The 21,804-nt window shown below is 43.4% G+C and overlaps 1 protein-coding gene across 1 annotated transcript in view; it reads left to right on the top strand.

Annotated features, from left to right (window-relative positions):
* LOC143291237 (arsenite methyltransferase-like) overlaps positions 1-21,804 on the top strand; it is a 31,493-nt gene that overhangs the window by 5,620 nt on the left and 4,069 nt on the right. Inside the window, exons 5-9 of the mRNA XM_076601021.1 lie at positions 4,396-4,465; positions 10,661-10,742; positions 17,248-17,373; positions 18,395-18,534; positions 20,301-20,417. Coding sequence (XP_076457136.1) covers positions 4,396-4,465; positions 10,661-10,742; positions 17,248-17,373; positions 18,395-18,534; positions 20,301-20,417 — 535 coding nt within the window. The remainder of the gene's footprint in view (positions 1-4,395; positions 4,466-10,660; positions 10,743-17,247; positions 17,374-18,394; positions 18,535-20,300; positions 20,418-21,804) is intronic.

Genomic DNA, 21,804 nt, shown 5'->3' with positions numbered 1-21,804 from the left:
CTGATTTATCATATTTTGAAGAGAGAAAAAAAAACATGTTTTTTTTTCAAAACTGACATATAGGGGGTGAGTTTTTCTGATTTAGCAGAAATTTCACAAATGTGATCTTTTGTAACCATAGACACTTCTGTTGTAGCAATGGAATGGGCGATGTCTATCCACAGTGGTTATCCACTATATAATCAGTATCAATGTCACCTGCACATACAAACTGATACACACACACACACTCACTCACTCACACACACACACACACACACACACACACACACACACACACACACACACATAAACACACACATGCTGTACCGGCTGTTAGCACAAAGTACTAAAACTGTCTTTATTTTCTTTTTCCTTTCATTTACTTACTTACTTGTTTTTAACAGTGCATGTGACTTTTTTGTTTGCTTTTTCTCTGTATGAAGACAGTGTTGTATCGTTTTCCTGATTTGCAGTTTAGGTGGCGCACAGTGGCAAATATTGTTGACTTCAGATGTTGGTTTTGTATGTCCGTCTGTATGTATTAAATGTTAAACTCGAATAAAATATTTATTAAAATAAAAAAAACTGTCTGGGAGAGGGTGGGGGTGGGGGGTGGGAAGAGAAGTCTTGGTGCCAGTCTTGCATGAGAAACCCCTGAAACCGTTCCTCATTCAAGTCTTGGCCTTCATTGGCATCAGCAGCATGCACAGGTTTGTCTGGAAAACCTTCAGCAGTGGAATTTTCTCAGGCATTTCACAACGCAGGGAAGCTAAGCTAGTCAGGATGACAGAGCAGCAAAAGAAAGTTGTCGGCTAAAAGGACTTGCATATATCAAATTTTTGATGAGGTTTAGTCAGTGAATCCCCATCTCTACACTCTCTCTCTCTCTGTCTCTCTCTGTCTCTCTCTCTCTCTCTCTGTCAAAAAGTAATATAATTGTTTTTAGAAAAGGTGGGTATTTAGGAATTAGAGAAAGATGGACGTATGGCGGGGTTATAATGCCTGTAGTGAATGCATATAAATACCTAGGAATATATTTTTCAACTAAGTTAAGTTTCACAGCTGCATGTAAGGATTTATCAAGTCGAGCTAAACACGCATTACTTTGTATTATGAAAAAAATAACTTTAGAAAATCATTCTTTTGAGTTGCTTATGAAAGTATTTGATTCTCAGATACAACCTATTGTTCAGTATGCAGCTGAAATTTGGGGTCTGTCTAATGCTGCAGTATTTTGTGAGAATGTACATTTATTTGCGTTGAAAAAGTTTCTAGGAGTAAGTATGAAAAAGCCTAATGATTTGATCTATGGCGAGACAAAAAGATATCCGATATATATCAATTCTGTGACGAGATGTATCTCTTACTGGTTAAAATTAACACAAATGGAAGATTTTAGGTTGCCAAGAAAAGCATATAATAAATAATAATAATAATAAAATAAATAATTATGTCATATGATTTGCATGTAAGGGGTAAGAAAAACTGGGTATCAATGGTGAGAATTAAGTTATGTGAAATGGGATTTGGTTATGTGTGGTTACAGCAGGGAGTAGGGGATATAAATGGATTTATCCGTACATTTCGAAATAGATTAATTGATTGTAGATGGCAAGTATGGTCGTACCACATTCAAGATAGCGATCGATTTGAGTTTTATAGGCAGTTTATTTCTGTGCATTCACTTCCGGTTTATCTGTCAATGAAGATGGATAGGCATTTGAAATGTATTATGACAATGTTTAGATTTGGAATTTCCGATCTCTCTCTTCATCGTTATCGTTATAGTAAATTGAATGATCACGATATTATTTGTCCCTTGTGCAGGTGTGCTGAAGAAAATGAACTTCATTTCGTGTTACGTTGCCCTGCCTTAAATGACCTTAGGCTACAGTTAATTCCACAAAAATATCATAGACATCCATCTCTGTTTCGACTTTCCTTGCTAATGTCATCAACAAATGAAACCATTGTAAAACAGTTCGCTATATACTTGTATAAGGCATTCAAAATCCGCAGTTTGATATGTGATTAATTGTGCTTTTTGTGTGTGCATGTGCATTGCTAGAATTGTAGAATGTTTTCTGTTCCACATTGTTCTGGAATGTAACAATTTGTGTTCACTGATCCCCTTCATGAGGGGCTACGGCCTTTATTGAATAAAAATGTTCGTTCGTTCGTTCGTTCTCTCTCTCTCTCTGTTCTTCTCTATCTACTTTCTCTTTCTGATCGAAGGAAATATTAATGCATGCACTTATGTTGTTCATCTTTCTTTTTTTTTTTTTTTTGTATTGAGTATTTGTTATATTTTCCCTTTTCATGTGGGCAGGATGAAAACAAGCCATCTGTGCTTATTCCTTTTTTCCCTCAATAAAAAAGGTTCATTCATTCGTTCTCTCTCTCTCTCTCTCTCCCTCTCCCTCTCTCTCTTCCTCTCTCTCCCCTTCTCTCTCCCTCTGTCCCTCCCTCTCTCTCTCCCACCTCTCCCTCCCTCCCTCCCTCCCTCTCTCTCTCTCTCTCTCTCTCTCTCTCTCTCTCTCCCCCCCCCCCTCTCTCTCCCCTCTCTCCCTCTCTCTCTCTCTCTCCCCCCTCCCTCCCTCTCTCTTTCTCTCATTCTCTCTCTAACAATCAGTCCTTATTTGTATCTTGTTAAGAATGTCCAACAGCACAAAACATTTTCAAGATTTAGAATGGGTATGTCACCTCTAAATTCATACTTTTTACAGTATAAACCCAGCCAGGACAGAAACCAATGGTGCCCTTTTTATTTTTTATTTTTATTTTATTTTATTTTATTTTTTTGGCAGTGACATGTCCCAAGTATAATGAAATAAGAAGTGAATTTATTCTACCAAAGTATTCTCGAAATCCATGTATGTTTAAATTCTGCTTAGTTATGTCTAGTTACTGATGAATCTGTCGTAGTTAAGCTGTCTAGTTTTGTTCACAAAGCAGTGAATGGGCAGATGGAAAATACAAAAATGTAAACATTCTTCTGTACACAGAACATGTCAGTCACTCATGTTATGGGCCAGAGGCCTGACATAAAAATATTTTTGACTTTGACTTCTCTCTCGCTCTCTCTCTCTCTATATATATATATATATATATATATATATATCTCACACACACACCCTCTCCCTGTCTCTCTCTCGACACACCCCCTCACCCTGTCTCTCTCTCACTCTCTGTCTCTCTATATATATCTCTCTCACCCCCCTCCCTCTCTCTCTCTTTTCCTTTCATTTATGTGTGTGCTATTTGTAATAGATGTAAATTAGCAAGGACAGATTGGAAGAATAGGCAATGCCTAAAATCTTAATCCTTGAATAAAAACGTTTTGAGTTCTGAGTTCTCTCTCTCTCTCTCTCTCTCTCTCTCTCTCTCTCTCTCTCTCTCTCTCTCCCCTTGCACTCTCTTTCTGTCACCACTTACTTTTTTCTTCATCCACCTCCTCTCTCTCTCTCTCTCTCTCCCCCTTCTCATCTTTCTCCTCCACCTTCTCCTTCCTTCCCCTTCTCCGAATGAATGTTGTCAGGTTTTCTTTCTTACAAAGATAGCTGCCCACATGTTTCTCTGTGCTGCTCATGTTTCAGTTCCAGTTGTCTGCTTTCATACTGTTTTTAAGGCCAGACACGGTAGTACAAAAACGTATGAAATAAACTTGAAGTTTATGGCTTTCTGTGACATGGTATGCAAAGATAATTATTGGACTAAACATGTCTAAAAAGGTCATTTTATGCAATTTGTCATGACGGTTTCCATGGAAACGAATCCAAAATGGCTGACAAAAAAATTAAAAGCTTATAACTTCGGTACCTTTATAGATATGTTATTTCTGTTTGTTTTATTTGATTTATTTGTATTTGTTCTTTATTATAGTGCAGTGGTATTTTGGAATTTGAATAAATACTTTTTTTTGTTGTTGTTGTTGTTGAAATGAGTATGAATTCTTTGACATAATTTTTTTTTCAAATGAGTGTATATTCATTCTTTTACTAGTACTATACAAACCGCTGCACTATAATAAAAATGAATACATAAAGAAATAAAGTACTAAGTTTGAACATGCTATCTTTTAAAGTTTTTGAGCATTAGCATTTTGAAAAATGGTATTACGAGGACAAAAAAACAAAACTGAGAAAACAGGAAAAGAAAGAGATGTGCTTGTACTCACAAGAAATCACACATGTTGATGCTGTTTAAAGCTTTATTTAAGTGAATATAGTACCCAGGTGAAACGGACTATAAAGATTAGATGTTGAAGAAGCAAATTATGCGAAAAAACGAAAATCACAAAAAAATCATGATTTGGGTCAAAATTTCACTACCGTGTCTGGCCTTAAAAGCAGGAGCTGTGTCTTCACAGCCACATTTTGTCACTGCAGCTTTGTCTTTGTGTTTGTTTTACAGCTCCAACTGTGTCATCAACCTGTGTCCTGAAAAGGGCTCTGTTCTCAAGGAGGCGTTCAAAGTGCTCAAAGTCAGTGTTTGTTTTGTGTGTGTGTGTGTGTACTTGTGTGTGTGTGCGTGTGTGTGTGTGTGTGCTTGTGTGTGTGTGTGTGTGTGTGTGTGTGTGTGTACGTGCATGTGTGCATCCTTGTACATATGAGTGTCTTATAGTGCTGTTAGAGATGTGTGCATTCATGTAGATTTGTGTCTGGTTGTCAGAATGTGTGTGATTCTGTGTTCTCTTTGTATGTCACTGTGTGATGGAACAGTTTCGGATGTATTCAATGCCTCAAACATATTGATTGCTCAGAGATGGAAAACCTACAGCAACAATGTGTTGCTTGCTGGCTGCTCTATTAACAAGGCCTGCGTGTCAAAATATTCGGGCCAAAGTTCCGGTGAAGACATTCTCTGCACATGTGATACTTGGCAAGGTGGAGAAAGAGAGGGAGCAGAGGGAAAAGAAACCGGTTTGGGTAGGGGAGGGGAGGGGATGGGGGGAGGGGCGGTGTTTTGTGAAGGGTTGAAATGAAAAAGGGAGGACAAGTCACTGGGTCAACGCTGACATCTAGGTCACCCTTTCATTGACACTGTCAAAGGTTTGGTGGAGAGAGTGTTTCCACTTGTCTGCCCACACACACACACACACACACACACACACACCAAATCCAGATCATGTCGCACATCTGGTTCAAGACACGCATACACACTCACTCACACAGGCACACCATACACACTCTGTCCCCATGCCCATAAATCATATTCATTCTACTTCCCCGCAAATACACACTCACACCTGTCATGTCTGTTTGAAATACATTTTTCAGGGTTTTTTTCTTGAGACGCCATACATAGCTGGTGAAGCATGAAGATTTCATTACTCTTCTTCTTCATTCATTGGATACAATTCCCACGTTCACTCATGTGTACACGAGTGGGCTTATGCATGAATGAGCAATGTACTAGAAAGAGACTTTTATAGGTGCTTGAATTCAAGTCTGAAACCTCGTCAGTTGACTCTCTGAGACTTTGATCCAATTTGCAGACTAATTCTGAGTTTAGCTGTCAGGCTTTTATCAAATTAATTTCGGACCAGGTATTGTTCTAATGTCAAGTGCATATGCTTTAGTAACCTGAAAATTAAGCATATGATTTTTGACTGCAGCTTGATGAAGCCTTATGTACACGAAAATGTGTCTTCACAAATGACTGAGAACATTGATGTTTTTGACTTTTTGCATTTATCATCAGTTGCTTTGCTTGTCAGTTTAATGACTTCTCTTTTACGAAGTCCTTTAAGTAATTTCCTGTAATTGTATTTAGATTTTTTTTTTTCAAATTTCACCCTCATTTCACCCTCATTTGCCCAGTTCCCCCCAAACCTCCATTCATTCACATCTCCCACCCCTTCTAACCGATAATACTCAAATGTATTCATAAATACTTTAACAAAATGCCTTCAATCACTGATATGTGTGACGGGACATTAAACAAAATTCCTCCTCCTGTTTTTACCCTGCCGTGTAGGCAGTTATACTCCGTTTTCAAGGGTGTGCATACTGGGTATGTTCTTGTTTCTATAACCCAGCAAACGCTGACATGGATTGCATGATCTTTAACACGCATATTTGATCTTCTGCTTGCATATACACACGAAGGCAATTCAGGCACAAGCAGGTCTGCACATATGTTGACCTGGGAGATCGGAAAAATCTCTGCCCTTTACCCACCCACTTAGCTGTTACACCCGTGATGTGGCTCTTTCAACATGACTATATATATATATATATATATATATATATATTATGTGCTTAATCAAATCTGTCATAACTTTCTCTTTTATAGTTGGTGTGGGAGTCTTAGTTTATGTTTGTATGATAGTCATATCCAACTATGACCATCAGAACAGCAGTACAGTAGATGCAACTGTTCTGTGTGTGTGTGTGTGTGTGTGTGTGTGTGTGTGTGTGTACTTTATCAAATCCGTCATAACTTTCTCTTTTATTATATATGCTGGTGTGGGAGTCTTAGTTTATGTTTGTGTGATAGTCATGTCCAACTATGACCATCAGAACAGCAGTACAGTAGATGTAACCGTTGTCCTGACTATCTGGGCTAAGAATTTGATTGTAATGGAGAGTTGTCTTGCCCAATTTACAACCATTTTCTCTCAGCCAAGAGGGTTTCAGGATAATCAGCGCTGGGGAGGTTCCCAAGGCCCAAGGCTGCAGCACGAAGAGCCAGCACAATCTTGCCTTCTAGTTTGAGAGTCATAGTCCTTCACAAACGGCTATTAACTCACTCAGTATGGCCAGTCCTCTCTTCTCCTCTACACAGACCCCTCGGATGTCCAGTGGGTGTCTGAATGACCCAACCTTTGGCTTCCGTCATCAGAACTGTGGTATTCTTTGTCAACATTCACCTCTTCAGTATAAGAGCGTTCCGCTTGCAATATTTTGATGATGGTAATTGGGATGAAACGCTGTTAACGTCGTCTGTTTCGCCGTTCGTATGGAGAGAGTTAAATGAATTCCCACTGCAGTGGAGTGTAAAGAATAAGGATATGCTGAAAAAGATTTTTGGCTTTTTTGCAGCTAGGTTGTGGGTGTGAGACAGAGCTCACTTACACAGCAAGATACTTTTGCAGCAAGGTTGTTGGTGTGGGACAGAGCAGCTTATCAGAGTAAGACAGATGGCCACACATGCGTTTCAAGCAACAGCAGTATTACTCTTGCAGATCATTGAAACAAACACTCCTGTATACCGAAATTCAAAACAAATGGGATTAGATGCAACCTTATTTTCTAAAATCAATTTATCTATTAAACATCTGTAATTGATAATGATTATGTTACTCCAAAAAACATGTATGATGAAGTGTATGTGCAAGGGACATGACACTTTCATTCAAAATACTATTGAATACCACATTGTCTATGTTTAATTACAATATGTTGTGTAATGTCTATTCTCTAATTGTGATTAGTGCATGTGTATGGTTGTGATTAATGTGTCATTTACTCTAAGTTCACATTTAAGTATTCTGTCTCTGTCTCTGTCTCTGTCTCTCTCTCTCTCTCTCTCTCTCTCTCTCTCTCTCTCTCTCTCTCCCTCTCTCTCTCCCTCCCTCCCTCTCTCTGGATTGTTTTCTCCTGGTAGAAGAACAGGCTGTATCTAAAATCAAAATAATTGAGAAATAAAGTTTTTGAGATCTGAGTTCCCTCTTTTGTCTCTATACATCTCTCAGTCCCTCTCTCTCTCAGTCTCTGTCTATCTGTCTATCTATCTCTCTTCTCTTTGTGCACATTGTTGTGATACACAGAGGACAGGAAGTTGGATAGAATTACTTTATTCAGTTTCATATCTGAATTGATGCTAACCACCTTCCTCTGTCTGTCTGTGTTTTTACTGCCAGTTGCTGGAACAGCCAGTGTTGCAATGTGTTGTTGTTGGAACAGCCAGTGTTGCGATGTGTTGTTGTTGGAACAGCTGACGTTGCTATGTGGTGTTGTTGGAACAGCTGACGTTGCTATGTGGTGTTGTTGGAACAGCCAGTGTTGCTATGTGATATTGTTTGAACAGCCAGTGTTGCAATGTGATGTTGTTGGAACAGCCAGTGTTGCTATGTGGTGTTGTTGGAACAGCTGACGTTGCTGTGTGGTTTTGTTGGAACAGCCTGTGTTGCGATGTTTTGTTGTTGGAACAGCCTGTGTTGCGATGTTTTTTTGTTGGAACAGCCAGTGTTGCGATGTTTTGTTGTTGGAACAGCCGGTGTTGCTATGTGGTGTTGTTGGAACAGCCGGTGTTGCTATGTGGTGTTGTTGGAACAGCCAGTGTTGCTGTGTTGTGTTGTTGGAACAGCTTACGTTGCTATGTGATGTTGTTGGAACAGCTGACGTTGCTATGTGAGGTTGTTGGAACAGCTGACGTTGCTATGTGGTGTTGTTGGAACAGCCAGTGTTGCAATGTGGTGTTGTTGGAACAGCTGACGTTGCTATGTGGTGTTGTTGGAACAGCCAGTGTTGCAGTGTGTTGTTGTTGGAACAGCCAGCATTGCGATGTGTTGTTGGAACAGCCAGTGTTGCATTGTGGTGTTGTTGGAACAGCCAGTGTTGCAATGTGGTGTTGTTGGAACAGCTGACGTTGCTATGTGGTGTTGTTGGAACAGCTGATGTTGCTATGCGGTGCTGTTGGAACAGCCGGTGTTGCTGTGTGGTTTTGTTGGAACAGCCGGTGTTGCTATGTGGTATTGTTGGAACAGCTGACGTTGCTATGTGGTGTTGTTTGAACAGCCAGTGTTGCTATGTGATGTTGTTGGAACAGCCAGTGTTGCAATGTGATGTTGTTGGAACAGCCAGTGTTGCTGTGTGGTGTTGTTGGAACAGCTGACGTTGCTGTGTGGTTTTGTTGGAACGGCCTGTGTTGCGATGTTTTGTTGTTGGAACAGCCTGTGTTGCGATGTTTTGTTGTTGGAACAGCCAGTGTTGCGATGTTTTGTTGTTGGAACAGCCGGTGTTGCTATTGTTGGAACAGCTGACGTTGCTATGTGGTGTTGTTGGAACAGCCAGTGTTTCAATGTGATGTCGATGGAACAGCCAGTGTTGCCCCTGTGATGTTGTTGGAACAGCCAGTGTTGCTATGTGGTGTTGTTGGAACAGCTGACGTTGCTGTGTGGTTTTGTTGGAACAGCCTGTGTTGTGATGTTTTGTTGTTGGAACAGCCTGTGTTGCGATATTTTTTTGTTGGAACAGCCAGTGTTGCGATGTTTTGTTGTTGGAACAGCCGGTGTTGCTATGTGGTGTTGTTGGAACAGCCGGTGTTGCTATGTGGTGTTGTTAGAACAGCCAGTGTTGCTGTGTTGTGTTGTTGGAACAGCTGACGTTGCTATGTGATGTTGTTGGAACAGCTGACGTTGCTATGTGAGGTTGTTGGAACAGCCAGTGTTGCAATGTGGTGTTGTTGGAACAGCTGACGTTGCTATGTGGTGTTGTTGGAACAGCCAGTGTTGCAGTGTGTTGTTGTTGGAACAGCCAGCATTGCGATGTGTTGTTGGAACAGCCAGTGTTGCATTGTGGTGTTGTTGGAACAGCCAGTGTTGCAATGTGGTGTTGTTGGAACAGCTGACGTTGCTATGTGGTATTGTTGGAACAGCTGACGTTGCTATGTGGTGTTGTTTGAACAGCCAGTGTTGCTATGTGATGTTGTTGGAACAGCCAGTGTTGCAATGTGATGTTGTTGGAACAGCCAGTGTTGCTGTGTGGTGTTGTTGGAACAGCTGACGTTGCTGTGTGGTTTTGTTGGAACAGCCTGTGTTGCGATGTTTTGTTGTTGGAACAGCCTGTGTTGCGATGTTTTGTTGTTGGAACAGCCAGTGTTGCGATGTTTTGTTGTTGGAACAGCCGGTGTTGCTATTGTTGGAACAGCTGACGTTGCTATGTGGTGTTGTTGGAACAGCCAGTGTTTCAATGTGATGTCGATGGAACAGCCAGTGTTGCCCCTGTGATGTTGTTGGAACAGCCAGTGTTGCTATGTGGTGTTGTTGGAACAGCTGACGTTGCTATGTGGTGTTGTTGGAACAGCCGGTGTTGCTATGTGGTGTTGTTGGAACAGCCGGGTGTTGCTATGTGGTGTTGTTGGACACCCGGGTGTTGCTATGTGGTGTTGTTGGAACAGCTGACGTTGCTATGAGGTGTTGTTGGAATAGCTGATGTTGCTATGTGGTGTTGTTGGAACAGCCGGTGTTGCTATGTGGTGTTGTTGGAACAGTCGGTGTTGCTGTGTGGTGACGGGCGCAATAGCCAAGTGGTTAAAGCGTTGGACTGTCAATCTGAGTGTCCCGGGTTCGAATCACGGTGACGGCGCCTGGAGGGTAAAGGGTGGAGATTTTTATGATCTCCCAGGTCAACATATGTGCAGACCTGCTAGTGCCTGAACCCCCTTCGTGTGTATATGCAAGCAGAAGATCAAATACGCATGTGAAAGATCCTGTAATCCATGTCAGCGTTCAGTGGGTTATGGAAACAAGAACATACCCAGCATGCACACCCCCGAAAACGGAGTATGGCTGCCTACATGGCAGGGTAAAAACGGTCATACACGTAAAAGCCCACTCGTGTGCATACGAGTGAACACAGAAGAAGAAGAAGATGCTGTGTGGTGTTGTTGGAACAGCTGACGTTGCTATGTGGTGTTGTTGGAACAGCCGGTGTTGCTATGTGGTGTGCAGGAAGGGGGAGAGCTGTATTTCAGTGACATCTACACGGACGCCGACCTCTCTCCAGCCATTAGGCAGCACCGCCGTATGTGGGGTAAGAGTTGGTTTTTTGACTCACATGTGTAAACAAAGTGAGTCTATGTTTTAACCCGGTGTGCGGTTGTCTGTGTGTGTGTGTGTGTGTGTGTGTGTGTGTGTGTCCATGGTAAACTTTAACATTGACATTTTCTCTGCAAATACTTGTCAGTTGACACCAAATTAGGCATAAAAATAAGAAAAATTCAGTTCTTTCCAGTCATCTTGTTTAAAACAATATTGCACCTCTGGGATGGGCACAAAATTTTTTTTTTAAATGAAGCCTAATTATATGCAAACTGCATTTACTGTTTTTTGTATTCTCTAAACTTGGCACTTTGATCTGATATTCTGACCCAACAGTCATTATTATCATTTTTTGTTCAAACAGGAACTTCTTTTGCTAAGCATGGAAGTTTTATTTATTTTGCAAATGTTTTGGTGCAGATAGTAAAAAAGGGAAATTACTCTGTAATTAATGCTAGGGGACTTAATTTGCTTTAAACTGATCTTTCTCATCTTAAACATCACATTTTGAAATTATACTCAATACCTAAACAGCTTGATTTTTTTTTTTTTTTTTTTTTTAAGTGTATCATAAGTGAGTCTTGAAGTCTCTCTTGTTTTTTTGTTTTTTTTAAATCATATTCACGCTAAAGATGATAGGTGTGAACTTTTGGCCAGAGTGTTAAGTATTTCCAGAAAAATATTGCTACAGATAATGTATTTGGAAGTTTTCGCCCAAGTGTTAAGCATGTAATTGGTATGGCTCCATGCTCAGTTTTTATCAGAGACTGACTTGAGCTTACAGTTGGGCCAAACAGCAAAGTGAGAGTTGTATGATCAGTGGTTTCTTCACTGCAGTGGGAATTCATTTACAAGTTTAGTCTGTTTGTGAAGGACTATGCCTCTCAGACTAGGAGGTAAGATTGCACTGACTTTAACTCACTCAGTATAGCCAGTCCTCTCTTCTCCTCTACACAGACCCCTCGGTTGTCCAGTGGGTGTCTGAATGACCCAACCTTTAGCATCTATCACCAGAATTGTGGTATTCTTTGTCAACATTCACCTCTTCAGTATAAGAGCGTTCCGCTTGCAATATTTTAATGATGGTAATTGGGGTGAAACGCTGTTAACGTTGTCTCTTTCGCCGTTTGTTAATTCCGCAGCCATGGGGGTGAGTTGACCTTTGGGAACCATCTCAGTGTTGACTGCCCTGAAGCCGTCTTGGCTGAGAGAGTGGGGATGTAATTTAGGCAAGACATTCTCCACTATGTTCAGATTCGAGCCCAGATATTTGGGACAGCAGTTGCCTTCTCTGCTGTACAGATGGCCATAGTCAGACACAAAAGACTATCATGCAGTATGTCATGGCCTGGCTTCGCTGACGAAGATCTAGGAAGGGCGTTGTCCACGTCTGATGCAGGCACGCTCATGGCTGACAAGGCCAATGCGGGAAAAGCAGTCGGCCGCAGCGGTTGCAAGGGAAAGTCTGGTCTGGGTTCGCGGCTGCAGCATCGTGGTTCTTCCTCCTTCTGCGTTTGTCCTCAAGGCTGGCCCTGCGGTTGTTTTCGAAGGAGGAGACAGCTTGGTGGATGGTGCGTCGCCAGGTCTCTCGATCAGCGGCTACTGCGGACCACTGGCGATGGTCAATGTGACAGGCACCGAGAGCTTTCTTCAAGGAGTCTTTGTATCTCTTCTTGGGTGCTCCTCTGTCACGGTGGCCAGTGGCCAGTTCGCCATACAGCGCGATCTTGGGCAGGCGGTGGTCCTCCATCCTGGACACGTGCCCTGCCCAACGTAGCTGGGTCTTTAGCAGCACTGCCTCGATGCTGATAGTCTTTGCCTGCTCCAGGACCTTGACATTTGTGATGTAGTCACTCCAGTGGATGCTGAGGATGGTGCGAAGGCAGCGCTGGTGAAAGCGATCAAGCAGTCGTATGTGGTGCCGGTAGGTGACCCAGGTTTCGGAGCCATACAACAGGGTGGGCAGTACAACAGCTCTGTACACGCTGATCTTTGTGTCTTTCTTCAGGTGTTTGTTGTTCCACACTCTCTTGTATAGCCTGCCGAATGCGCTTTTTGCCCTTGCATGTCTGTTGTCGATCTCCTTGTCGATCTTGGCGTCAGACGAGATGGTGCAGCCCAGGTAGCTGAACTGGTGGACCGACTTCAGCTCTGTCTCACCGATGTTGATGTGAGGAGCGTGGAATTCTTCCCGTTGGGCAGGCTGGTGGAGAACTTCCGTCTTTCTCAGACTGACTTCTAGGCCGAAGAGCTGCGCAGCCTCTGCGAAGCAGGACGTTATACACTGCAGGGCCGCTTCTGTATGGGCGACGAGGGCAGCATCGTCGGCAAACAGAAGCTCTCTGATGAGTTGCTCCAGTGTCTTGGTGTGGGCCTGTAGCCGCCTCAGGTTGAATAGGCTGCCATCAGTGCGGTATCTGATGAAGATACCGTCGTCGTCGCCAAGATCTTCAGTGGCCTGTTGGAGCATCATGCTGAAGAAGATCGTGAAGAGGGTCGGCGCGAGGACACAACCTTGTTTCACTCCATTTCCAATTGGGAAGGGCTCCGAAGGTCGTTACTGTGTCTGACCTGTCCACGCTGTTCCTCATGTAGTTGGATGACCATGCTGAGGAATTTTGGGGGGCATCCTAGACGTTTCATGATCTCCCACAGACCTTTTCTGCTCACGGTATCGAAAGCTTTCGTGAGATCGACGAATGTCGCATACAGTCCTTTGTTCTGTTCCCGACATTTTTCTTGTAGCTGTCTGAGAACGAAGACCATGTCAGTGGTGCCTCTGTTGGCTCTAAAGCCACACTGACTCTCTGGGAGATGTTCTTCGGCGATAGTAGGCACCAGCCGATTTAGGAGGACTCTGGCGAGGATCTTGCCCACGATGGAGAGCAGAGTTATCCCCCTGTAGTTGGAGCAGTCCGACTTTTCTCCCTTGTTTTTATACAGGGTGATGATGACTGCGTCACGGAGGTCCTGTGGTAGTTTGCCTTGCTCCCAGCAGCAGACAAAGAGGTTGTGGAGTTTGGAGTGTAGTGCTGGGCCTCCATTCTTCCACGCCTCCGGCGGAATTCCGTCAACCCCTGCTGCCTTGCCACATTTCAGCTGTTCAATGGCCTTGACAGTCTCTTCTAGGGTTGGTAGCTCGTCCAGTTGTAATTTCACTGGCTGTTGTGGGATGCGGAGAATTGCCGAGTCTTGAACCGTGCGGTTGGCGCTGAAGAGGGCCTGGAAATGTTCTGACCACCTGTTCAGGATCGTCGTCTTGTCTGTGAAGAGCGCCTGGCCGTCTGCGCTGCGCAAAGGACTCTGGACCTGGTATGAGGGACCGTACACCGCCTTCAAGGCTTCATATAAGCCCCGGTAGTCACCAGTGTCTGCACAAAGCTGAGCCCTCTTTGCCAGGTTGGTCCACCACCCATTTTGAATCTCACGAAGCTTGTGCTGGAGGTTGCTGCATATGAGCCGGAAGGTTGCTTTCTTCACCGGACAAGACGGTTGTGCAAGGTGAGCCTGGTGGGCTGATCTCTTCTTCGCCAGCAATTCTTGGATCTCCTGGTTGTTTTCGTCAAACCAGTCCTTGTTCTTTTTCGACGAGAACCCTAGGACTTCTTCAGAGGACTGCAGGATGGCTGATTTCAGCTGTGCCCATAGTGCTTCTGGAGAGGGGTCTGTGGGGCAACTGGGGTCTTCAAGTTTGTCCTGAAGCTTCGCCTGGAATTCAGCTTTCACTTCAGCTGACTGAAAGTTGCCGACCTGGAATTTCTTCCTAGGAGCTCCTCCTTTCTTTGGTTTGGGCTTGAAGTGGAGCCTGAGCTTGCTGCGGACGAGGCGGTGGTCAGTATGACACTCCGCGCTGGGCATCACTCGGGTGTGTAGGACATCTCGTACGTCTCTCTGGCGCATCAGGATGTAATCAATGAGGTGCCAATGTTTGGACCGAGGATGCATCCACGTTGTCTTCAGGCTGTCCTTCTGCTGGAAAATGGTGTTGGTGATGGTAAACTGCTGCTCTGCACAGAACTCGAGAAGAAGGCGCCCATTGTCGTTGCAATTACCAACGCCATGCTTGCCAAGGACTCCTTTCCAGGCTTCTGAATCTTGGCCAACTCTGGCATTGAAGTCGCCAAGGATGATGACCTTGTCGTCAGCAGGGGTGTTCTGAACGAGGTTGCGCAGATCAGTGTAAAACTTGACCTTTTCTGTGGGGTCCGCTTGGAGGGTTGGAGCGTACACGCTGAACAGAGTGGCATGCTGTTTGTTCCGTAGTGGGAGGCGCATGGACATAATTCGGTCTGAGTGTCCTGTTGGCAGGTTTTCAAGCTTGGAGGCAATGGTGCTCCTGACCATAAAGCCTACGCCATAAAGGCGTCTCTCGGTCTCTGGCTTGCCTGACCAGTAGAGGGTGTACCCAGCGCCGTGTTCCTGGAGGCTGCCTTCCCCTGCAAAGCGGACTTCGCTGACGGCAGCAATGTCAATGTTCAGTCTCTGAAGTTCGTGTGCGACTAGAGCGGAACGCCTTTCTGGGTGGTTGCTGTCTGCAGAGTCACGCATGGTTCGGATGTTCCAGCATGCTACCTTTAGTCCTTTTGCACCTAATTGTGAGGCAGGTGCCGGCCTTTTCTTCTCTATTGTTGTTCGACCGCGTTTGGAGATGCCCGTTGACGGCAGCTAGCCAACTGGGGGGTATGGAGATGAGCATTTGTTTGGACCACCTTTTCTAGGCCCCTCTCCGTGTGGAGCAAGCAGTGCTGTCCCTAGAAAAGGCTGCTTGGTCGTTCAGGGTGCTGCCGAGTGATGCTGTCACCTCCGGGTCAACAATCAGGCGACCAATATCCTGAACCGCCTGCATGCAGGATTGGAACTGCGGCTTCCAGTGACATCTTCCACCTGCCGTTTTCGCCCCTTTCCCATCGCTACAGGGCTTGGAATAGTTGGTGGCGCGGACGTGGACGTGTCCTTCAAGCCTGCGCAATGGAATTTTTAGGTGGAGTGCAGTGTGCGCAGTACTGGCCCCACCCTTTACACCCGTGCTTCATCTGCCATAGCCTAGCAAGCTGGGACGGTGACAGTGAGGTCCTGAGGTCGTAGGTTTTATATCAGACTGTCCTTGTCCTAGCCTCTGGCTCAAAAACCTTCCTCGGAGGCACGGGGGCGCGGCTACTGAAAGTCGGGACATGGCCATGGACCCAGGGTCAATGCATGTCGAGACTGTCCTGCATTCCTTAACACTTCATGGGTTTTACTTCAGACTTTTCCTTGTCTTAGATGGACTGCCTTCCCAGGCTATCGAGCTCCATCTGCCCACATGTGACAGGTAGCACAGGGTTACATGGTACCTGTGGCAGGTAGAGACCTGACCTGACCTCAGGTCATGCAGTATGTAATTGTGAAAAAATAGACATTCCAGAAAGTTATTTTCACATTCAAGCTACTCATAACAAGTATGAAAGTTTTGGCCAGTATTAAGTGTCCAAGTGGGTGGAAATAGACATTCCAGAAAACTTCTCATATTCACGCAACAGATAATGTATGTGTATCTGGATGTTTTGACCAGTGTCAGAGGGAATAGGCATTCCAGAAAATTAGTTTCATATCCATGCTACATATAATTTGTGTGAAAGCTTTGGCCAGAATGCTGATTATATAACTGTGGGAAATAGATATTTCAGAAATTGATTTATTATTTATGCTACATATAATGCCTGTGGAATTTTGATCAGAGTGTTACATACCTGATTGTGGGAAAGAGGCATTCCGGGTGACTGGTGTTGCAGGTAAAATAGTCGCAGGTGTGTCGTGACAGGTAAAATATACACAGATGTGTTGTGACTGGTGAAATGTACACAGGTGTGTCATGACAGGTAAAATATACACAAATGTGTTGTGACTGGTGAAATGTACACAGGTGTGTCATGACAGGTAAAATATACACAGGTGTGTTGTGAGTGGTGAAATGTACACAGGATGTGTCATGACAGGTAAAATATACACAGGTGTGTTGTGACTGGTGAAATGTACACAGGTGTGTCATGACAGGTAAAATATACACAGGTGTGTTGTGAGTGGTGAAAAGTACACAGGTGTGTCATGACAGGTAAAATATACACAGGTGTGTTGTGACTGGTGAAATGCACAAAGGTGTGTCATGACAGGTAAAATATACACAGATGTGTTGTGAGTGGTGAAATGTACACAGGTGTGTCATGGCAGGTAAAATATACACAGATGTGTTGTGAGTGGTGAAATGTACACAGGTGTGTCATGACAGGTAAAATAAAGGCAGGTGTGTTGCGACTGGTGAAATGCACACAGGTGTGTCATGACAGGTAAAATATTTATACACAGGTGTGTTGTGACTGGTGAAATGTACACAGGATGTGTCATGACAGGTAAAATATACACAGGTGTGTTGTGACTGGTGAAATGCACACAGGTGTGTCATGACAGGTAAGATGCGTGTTGCCATGACAAGTGCAACATACTCAGGTGTGTCCTGACAGGTGAATGCCTGGCGGGCGCCCTGCTTTGGCAGGAGCTGTACCAGTTTGCCCAGCAGATCGGGTTCAGTCAGCCACGCCTTGTGTCTGCCACCAATGTGGACGTCAGCAAGTTCACTGATCTCCTGGGTTAGTTCCCCTTGTTGCTGTTCTCTGTGGTCTGTTTTGTCATATTCATTCATTCATTCATTCATTCATTCATTCATCTTTCATCCATTCATAATCATTCACTCGGAACGGCAAGTTTTCTCCCTTGCTTTTCCCCACAGGCAGCTCATTTGTAAGGGTTTGGAAAAAAAAAAAATTACAAAAAATACAAAATACAGAGTAAGAAAAGGAAACTTTCAGTCCTGGTTTATTACATGTTGGACTATTACATATATAAAAAAAAAAAAAATTCTCGTCTTATTTTTACAGTTTTGACAGTATGTAGAAAATAATGCCAATTTTTCACCATGAATCACCATATCCATGCTCACATTCTGCAATTAATTCACTTTCTTCTTCGTCATCATCGACCTTTTCGATGTCCGACCCTTCAGTTTGTAGCGTTTCAAGTACTTAGGTAACACTAAAACGTTGCCGTCACTGCCCTGTTTGCTCCGCAACATTTTGACAACCCGTTTCAGATGCCATTTGCTAACAGGCCGGCTCGCGAGCAGGTGACCGGTCCGTGACTTTGTCAACGTGTGTGCGACACAGGCCACACATGACAGGCTGGCCAATCATTACCATTCGGCTGTGGAGTGACCCAGAATAGCACACTCTGCTTGGCTAACCACCAAATCACATGTACAGTGATGGATTTTTACTTTTGGAAAATGCTATTCCATTCGGTCGTCCGAATACGAATACATTTTATGTAGGAATGCGTGAGTATTCCTTCGTCCGGAGAGAGTTAATTCATTCATTCATGTTCTGTGTGATCTGTTTGGTCAGCCTTGGTCAGAGGCATTGATGATTGTTCTTGTTTTTTCTTCAGGCCAGCACTAGCCTGTACAGGTCAGTTATCAGAAACATTTTCTCTGTGGCATACCGAACTTTATGGTCCATTAGGCAATAGTATTTTTCCTCAACTTTGTCCGATGCACCTTGTTCTTATATATATTTTGTACTTCTGATTTGATGAGGTTGTCATTGTGTGTGTCAGGGGAGGCCAGGTTTGTATCGGTGACGTACCGCCTGTTCAAACTGCCTACCACTGCTTCAGCAGCCAGCACTGTGACCTACAATGGAGGAATCAAGGAGTACCCTGACTGCTTCACTCTGGACCATGCCACAGCTTTCAAGGTGAAAAAAAAACAAAGAAACAACTACTGATAAATCTTAAAATTACAGTCATAAATTTGTCATTGAGGACAAATTTTCACAAGCACACAAAATTAGGAATAGTGTATCACTTTCAACGTTTCATCTCTGAAAACAATGACATTATTGAAATGGTGAATGCAGTTGATTTTATAGCATTGGTGAATAGATACTTAGAAACTATCAGTGTATGAATGTGTGTGACTGTTTGTGCCAGTGTAGTTTTGAAAGATCCATATAAATCTTCCTTTCCTTGTGCATTTATTGTCTGAAGAACCAGTGTGCTTTATCAGGTTGCAGTGACGAAATTGTCTTTGAAAGACTCTCACTAAGTCAGGCTTAGCAACTAAGCGATGATTGTCAGTTGGGAGGGTTGGGGGGGGGGGGGCTTAGCAGGCGGTGTCCCGTGAATGTTAAATCAGAACAGACACCACCAGACTCAGCAGCAGGGCAGGGTCTTCTCCGGTGTGTGGCCTACTGATGGCCAAACACTGATAGCTCCCGGCTTGGGAGTGGGGAAATTATGCCACGAATGCTGAGGCAGCAAAAAGAGAAAAGTCTGAAAGTGAATTTCTTTCACTGACGTACAGTGGTATTGTGTGTGTGTGTTGTATTATTATTCTTTGTCACGATAAATTTCTCTTGTTGAAATTCGGGCTGCTTTTCCCAGGGGAGAGCGCGTTGCTACAGTGCAGCACCATTTTTTTTTTTTTTTTTTTCTGCCTGCAAGTATACATGTTTTCGCATCAAAGTGGATATTTCTACATTTGCTACAGATAACCCTTTTGTTGCCATGGGTTCCTTTATGTGAACTAAGTGCATGCCACACATGGGACCAAATGACTAGCATTCAGACTACCCCACAAGGTCTAATGGGGGGTCGGGGGGTGGGGGGAGAGAACATACTAGTGAGTGTGGGATTCGATCACGTGTGCTCAGATGCTCTCACTTCCTGATCAGACATATTACCACTAAGCCACAACTCTGTTTTGTGGTGAATGCCTGAAAGCACAAGTGGAGTGATGGCCTAGAGGTAACGCGTCCGCCTTGGAAGCGAGAGAATCTGAGCGCTCTGGTTCGAATCACAGAACAGCCGCCGATATTTTCTCCCCCTTCACTAGACCTTGAGTGGTGATCTGGACGCTAGTCATTCGCATGAGATGATAAACTGAGGTCCCATGTGCAGCATGCACTTAGCACACGTAAAAGAACCCACGGCAACAAAAGGGTTGTTCCTGGAAAAATTCTGTAGAAAAATCCACTGCGATAAGAAAAAACAAATAAAACTGCACAGAGGAGAAAATGCAAAAAAAAAATGGGGGTGGCGCTGTAGTGTAGCAATGCGCTCTCCCTGGGGAGAGCAGCCCGAATTTCACACAGAGAAATCTGTTGTGATAAAAAAAAAATACAAATACACATGAATCATTCCCACACTAGAGCACATGAACGTTTGCTGCAGTCTGTACATGAACTGATGTGTACATAGGAATTTAGGACAAGCTATGTCCAGAAGATGTTGACAAACACTGACCCTTATTTCACACATAATTATGTATAAGCTATATTCATACCAGTGCATGTCCAGCCTGAATGATCATGAATTCTCTGGGTTGATAATGTAAGGCAGCTTCACCAGAAACTGAGGGGAAAGTGTGTGGCCTTGTTGCCTGAAAAGAACTATATCTGACATGTTATCAGCAGAAAAGTCATAATCAGTCTGCAGTACTTGTTTGTTTGTTTGTTTCCAGAAAAACGAGGATGTTGATGTCGATGGGGAGGTGGCCACCATCTTGTCGTCGTCCCGTTTCCGTCAGTTCTTCTCTTTCAGCGAGTCAGGGCCCATCACTCCTGTCACTGCTGACCCCGTGAGTTATCTCTGTCAGACATTAACCCTCAAAGTGCTGGATATAATAAAACATACATACAGAAATCATGCTTAAAACAAAGGGATAGTTTGCCTCCGCTACCTGTGCTCTGATTTGGGGCATTTGTATGTTTATCAGTAAGAATAAATAGGTAAACCTATACATTTTTGGAAAGTAGAGTGAATGAAGAAACAGATAAAAGTAAGAAAAAGGCTGTACCTTGTATGTAGTTGGAGATATTCCATAGGATATAATTAACAAATTTTGCACACATGTTTTCCAAAAACGTCCACCACAATGTTTATAGGTATTTTCACATCTTTTACAGAGTCAAAATCTCAAAATTGGAATTAAACTGTACAAAAAATGTTATGGCTGCAGAATCATGATATGAATATAACTGAAACAATGAAATTTTAAGCATTGTATTATTTGTTTGAGACACACCCACTGTCGCCATGCACGCGCACATCTACAATACTTTATGCAGTCACAGGCAAAAACAGAAATAAATGTTTTCTTTTAGCTCATGTTGCTTTCAAAAGCAGCAAGAATGCTTTAAATCAAAATAATTTCCGGGTTAAAAACTGCTCCATTACATTTGTTCCGTGCATTGTCCATTAAACTGAATGTTCAACTTATAATAAAGAATATTGCCAGTGATGGCGTTTCTTTTTCTCTGAGTTATAAAAATCACCTGTGATTATAATAGGATCATGATTAATGATATGCCACAATGGTGGTAGCAAAATTGATTGATTGATATGTTCACTTATACATGTATAGCGCCTATCCTCGGTCAGAGACCAAGCTCTAAGCGCTTTACAAACACGGGGTCACTTGCACAACAGGCTGCCTACCTGGGTAGAGCCGACTGACCGCTGCCATTGGGCGCTCATCATTCATTTCCTGTGTCATTCAGTGAATTTCATGCAGGCACACATACACACGCAGACAGACATGTGACATGATCTGTTGCCTTTTCATTTTGTTTCAACAGATCTGTGTTCTGTTCACTGTTATCCAACAGATCTATGTCCTGTTCATTATAATCCTATAGATCTGTGTTCTGTTTATTGTGATTCTATAGCTCTGTGTTCTGTTCACTGTTATCCAACAGATCTATGTCCTGTTCATTATAATCCTATAGATCTGTGTTCTGTTTATTGTGATTCTATAGCTCTGTTTCCTGTTCATTGTGATCCTATAGATCTGTGTCTTCTTCATGAAGTTCCTATAGATCTATGCCCATTTAACCCCTAGGCTGCCTGCATGACGAGATAACTCGTCATGGCAAGCATGTATGCTTCGCTGCCTGCATGACGAGATAACTCGTCATCGAAATATTCTGACTTTTCCCTGCTTTGCATTCAGTTCGTTGACAAAA

This window comes from Babylonia areolata, chromosome 16, assembly GCF_041734735.1.
Source record: "Babylonia areolata isolate BAREFJ2019XMU chromosome 16, ASM4173473v1, whole genome shotgun sequence".
Taxonomy (NCBI): Eukaryota; Metazoa; Mollusca; class Gastropoda; order Neogastropoda; family Buccinidae; genus Babylonia; species Babylonia areolata.
This window is presented reverse-complemented; position numbering and strand designations above follow the sequence as displayed.